This window comes from Solanum verrucosum, unplaced genomic scaffold (assembly GCF_900185275.1).
Source record: "Solanum verrucosum unplaced genomic scaffold, falcon-dt-bn FXZP01000062.1, whole genome shotgun sequence".
Lineage (NCBI taxonomy): Eukaryota > Viridiplantae > Streptophyta > Magnoliopsida > Solanales > Solanaceae > Solanum > Solanum verrucosum.
Window position 1 is genome coordinate 6,026,394 of NW_026020477.1, and position 5,519 is coordinate 6,031,912.

A 5,519-nucleotide genomic window follows, 5' to 3' on the forward strand; every position below is an offset into this window, starting at 1 on the left:
AATTATGCTTTCACGCTCCTCTCTTTGTGTGTAGTACAAATATTTTGCCATGTCAGCAAAAAAGGTTTAATAGGTAAAACTTCTTGTTGTCTAGGTGTTCAATAGGTACAAGTCTTAGTTGAAGTGTTCAAGTGAAATATGCGGACAACTTTAAGTGGTTATCGATGACTTAAGCCAAAATATTATCGAATATTATACAGAAGTATATAAAATATAATATATATATATATATATATATATATATATTAATTAATTGGTATATAGTACAAACTAATTGTTTTGACGTTGAGACTTTAACTATTTTATCTTGATTTAAATATCTTTTTGTGTGATTGATAATAAAACTACTTGTACTTTCTTTTGAATATTTTTACATGTATAAGGTGTAGGTATGATATAATTGAGATGTTTCTTTAAAAGCCGAAGTCATAAGTACGATATAATTAAGATGTTTCTTAAAATGTTGAAGTCATAAGTATGATATAATTGAGATGCTTCTTGAAAAGTCAATGTCATAATTCTCTATTATATGAGTAATCATAGTTTATTAGATATCGTCTTACATATATGTAAGTCAACATCTAACAGACTATGATTATCGATTTATCATATCATAAATATTCAAACCAAATTTACAAATACCATATCAATTGGGGCAACTTGCTTGTACAATCATTCATCTACTTGACATTAGACAACCAAAATGTATGAGACGATCAGTTTCTTGAAAAATGAAATCGATTCTATAATCATTTTCTTTGTTCGAAAAATGATAATGATACAATATTTTTCAAACATTAAAATCAAAATTTCCAATAGCGTAAGTGGGAACAAATGGGTGGGTTCTTCGGTCAACCCACATCTAAACCATTTTTCATCCATTTTATTGCAGGTTGAAAATTGGTTAGCAAATAGGGAGGTTAAATACAAGTATAGTATGAACGGGTTAATTAGGCAGATCAACCAAATATGGGTTTATTTCCTTAGTTAATACTGTCTCCGTTCAATAATAATTGTCCACTATTGAGTTGACACACATTTTAATAAACAACAGATAATAGAAGAAATATTACATTATCCACTATTGATTTGACACACATTTTTAAAAACAATAAATAATAGAAGAAATATTACATTAGCCGTTGAATATATTAAATTTAATATTTTGGAAAATATATTAGTATTGAATAGTATTTAATAGCAAGGGTAAAATAGACACAAAATGATAAATTATCTCTTGATTTTCCAAACTGGACAACTATTATTGAATTACTATTTTTAATATAGTGGACAGATAAAAATGAATAGAGGGAGTAATAGATATTAGGTGGAATAGTTGAGATACACGCAAGTTAACTCAAACACCAGTATAATTTAAAGAAATTGAATTCACCTGACATTGAACACTCTCTCTATATATATATCTACACTTTTGTGTAAAACTCCAAAACATTCAACATTCCATTTCCAATTCCAATATCCCAAAGATATAGCAATGGAAAATTGTAGTCCTTATAATTCCAAAAAACTAACCAAGACCCTCTTACCAATTCTTCTTCTTCTATTATTATCCACAATCTCCCAAGCACAAGGCAACACAAATTCCAACTACATCAAATCCAAATGCAACATCACAACATACCCTTCACTTTGCCTAAAAACCCTTCTCCCATATGCCTCTTATGTCCAAACAAACCCCATCAAGTTATGTGACACTGCCCTTGACATCGCCATAGATAGCGCGAAAAACACTTCTCACATGGTATCAGAGCTTGGAAAAAATAAAGGGATAACTAAATACGAGACGGCTGCTATTAAAGATTGTATTGGTGACTTGAAAGATGCAGTGTATGAGTTGAAAGAAACACTTGGTGCTATGAATCATCTTAATGATACAGACAAAGATTTTCAATGGGATAATGCCAAGACTTATGCAAGTGCTGTTATAAGTGATGCAAATTCTTGCTTGGATGGTTTCTCTGATAGGAAAGTAAATCCTGATGTCAAAGCTAAGATTAGTGATGCTATTTCTTATGTTACTAAACTTGCTAGTAATGCTTTGGCTTTCATAAATCACCTTTATTAATATATATATATATATATATATATATATATATGTGTGTGTGTGTGTGTGTGTGTTGTAGATGAACTTGTATTTTAATTTAATTTGTTGCTTGAAACTTGAAGATATTTTTCTTCTTTTTCTTGTGTGAACAAAATTTTGAAATGTGAATGTTTACTCTCTTTACCTTTTTTCTTCCTTTAGGAGATATATTGGAACATTGTGTACATCTAAACTTTGAGCTCTTATAGGTTGAGTCCAAAGTTAGGATTTGAAGTTTATGAATTCAATATTTGAATTTTTTAAAATTACTAATTCTAAATTGATAATTTGTATTCAATAACTTTTTAAATATAACTACAAGGTTTAGACCAAAATTAATAAATTTGGCTCCACCCTGCTCTTATGTACTCCACCTTTTCTTGTTAAATATTACTCCCTCCGTCCCATTTTATGTGGCAACATTTGACCGGGCACGGAGTTTAAGAAATAAATGAAGACTTTGAAATGTTTATTAAATTGCCCTTTAAAAAGTAGACTCACTTTTCTCTCTCCTCATAAATGTATTGGGATATTATTTTAAGAGTAAGTGAGACCAACAAGGGTAAAAGAAGAATTGTATCTTTAAATACTTATCATATAAGGAAATGTGACATTTTTTGTGAGACTGACCAAAAAAAAAATAGTGCCACATAAAATGGGACGGAGGGAGTATTTCTTTTGTCCAACGATAGTTGTCTAATATTATTTTGACATACACCTTAAGAAATAGTAATAAATAATAGGGGCAATGTTAATGTATTATTCTTTGAATTTATTAAATTTATGTTTTGAAAAATGTATTATATATTGAATGATATTTAATACCAAGATTAAAATAGACACAATGGGGCAAATTATCTCGTGATTTTTCAACCTGAATAACTATTGTTGGACAACTATTTTTAGTATAGCGGACAAGTAAAGATGTATGTAGGGAGTATATCTAGAAGTATCTATAAGTACTCTTTTTGATTAGTAAAAGACACTATAGTCTGAGTTTTGGTGAAATTCAAGGCAATTCTGAAAGTTGTTTAAGGTAATAGAAAAATTTAGAATTACAAAATGATTCGCCGAAGTTTGTATCAAACAAATGAATGTAAGATAGGTATATATCGTGTATATAATAAACTTCTATCGCTTTAACTATGAATGTTAAGTGATATATATTCTCATTTTACAATTTGCCATTGTTGCAAACATTATTTTCAATTTTTTACAGGGTCAAATTAGTCATAATTAAGTTAATTACTTTTCCATGGGGATGGGGGACAAATAGCAACTTTTAGGTTCTTTAAGATTGTAATTAATTCAAGCATAAAATCAGTTGTTTAAGTTGTGAAGATAATGGACCCCAAAAACCTCTTGGATCCACACATATATTTATCTATGGCATGTGATACTGCATAATTGAAAATGACACAACAGATCTAACCTGATTTTATGGTAATTCTTTTGTTGATGTTAAAAGCTTTTTTTATTTTTGAGGGAAAAAAAACAGTGTTGAAAAAGTAAAAAGATGTTGAAGATTTGCAATAATTTCTATACCCAAAAAGAAATTTTAGATACTTTCAGATATAGTATTTCATCAGCAAAAGTCAACAATTATCAAACCTTACAAAACGTGTCGATAATCACATTTCGATTTCGAATATATTTTTCAACGTCTCGATACACGACATTTCGATTTCGAATACATTTTTCAAACAAGCTATAATTATTGCTAGAGTTTTCAACCTTTTGTCCCAATTACGGCTGTTTTTTTAAATTTATTTATGATGAAATAAAATTTTATTGATAAATATTATAGTTATAAATTTATTTATCCTTTGATTATGGATCTCCTTGATCTCTTTATGAATATTCTAAGAATTTATGAGATATTCGAAATTTCTTTGAGAAAGACTATATTTGATGTTTTTATGATCTCTTCGTGAATATCCAAGAGTTATGAGATATTCAAGATTTTGATCTTTATAAATATCCAAGAATTTATGAGATATTTAAAAAAAAGATAATATTTGATATCTTTATGATCACTTTATTGAATATTCAAGAATTTATGATATATTCGCTTGAAAAAGTATCTTTTTCATACCCCTCCAGCACCACATTGCACCTTTATGTCTATATATCCTCGTTCCTCAACCAGCAAGTTCAAGTTTTTTTTTTTTTTTTACTCATATTGAATGTTTGTACAAAACTTTTGAAAATATGACAGATTATTATTAATTAATGATATATTTTTTTTATGATCATTCAAAATCAAACTATAATTGGTAATCCAACTATAAAATAGATTTATTAGCATATTAGTATCGAATTATTGATTAACGATTGGGGTCCTAGGGAGTTTGAAATTTGTAGTTAACAGCTTAACAGTGCAAAGTATGATATAACTTCTTAATTTTCAAAAAAAAAAATATTCACTTTATTTAAGTTTTTTAAAGTTGAAGTTATGTTTGAACGTATCTTTTGCTAAGAATATTTAGAATTTGAATATACTTTTTTTAAATGTAATTTCTACCCCTAAATTTTAAAAACTAGCAAAATCACTTAATTTGACTAATTTACCTCAAACACAGATAGATTCCATAAACCAGCTACTATATACTATTACAATATAATATAATATAATATTTGATTTTATTTGAAATTTTTTGAAATCGGAGATAGAGTTGTGTTTGACTATAATTTTATAAATAATATTTGATTTAAGTTTAGCCGGTGGGACGGGACGGAACGGAACGGGAGTGGGCGAAGTGCGATGGAATATCCTGAATGAGATGAAGCGAGAAGAAATTCAATCAGAACGATGGTGGGTACATCCCATCCCACTATGAAACGAGACGAGATGGGACGGAAAAAAATTGTTTATAATTTTTTTTGAAAAGATTATTTAAATTATATATTATAAGTCCAAAATTGTAAGTTATGATTTTAATTACTTGCTAAAGGTTTTCTGAAATTTTTATTTTTTAGTATTTATATAAAAGTTTCTTTAATTAAGTTATATTAAAAAAAATCAACTTAAAATATGAAGCAAGTTAAACTAAAAAAAATAGATAAGTACAAAATTATTTATTAAAGTTGTGGAAATTATAATTTGTTAAAGCTTTTTAAAATTTAATTTTATAGTAACCAAAAAAAGACTTACAATACAAAAAGATTTGTATTTAATACAGTAAAACCTCTATAAATTAATACTCGGTAAATTAATAATCTCTCTAAAATAATATTTTTCTCCGGTCCCGACTTGGGCCAATGGAAAATATCACCAATTTCGATAAGATAATAAGATAATATATTTTCAGAAGATCCCTATATAAATATATGGTCCCATTAATATCATAAATTAATAATTCTTTAAAAATACAAATATATCTAAGATAATTTTGTGAAATATGATTCTATTGTG

At 27.5% G+C, this 5,519-nt stretch overlaps 1 protein-coding gene across 1 annotated transcript; it reads left to right on the forward strand.

The window, feature by feature from the left end:
• Window positions 1–1,427: 1,427 nt before the first annotated feature.
• On the forward strand, window positions 1,428–2,233 carry LOC125809483 (pectinesterase inhibitor 4-like). Its single transcript, XM_049489111.1, has one exon. It carries the CDS (start codon window positions 1,496–1,498, stop codon window positions 2,084–2,086), a length of 591 nt encoding a protein of 196 aa, XP_049345068.1. The 5' UTR covers window positions 1,428–1,495; the 3' UTR covers window positions 2,087–2,233.
• The last annotated feature ends 3,286 nt before the right edge of the window (window positions 2,234–5,519 follow it).

Bases quoted from the DNA above. Each gene is read 5' to 3' on its own strand.
- LOC125809483 (XM_049489111.1), top strand. From the start codon at position 1,496: ATGGAAAATTGTAGTCCTTATAATTCCAAAAAACTAACCAAGACCCTC.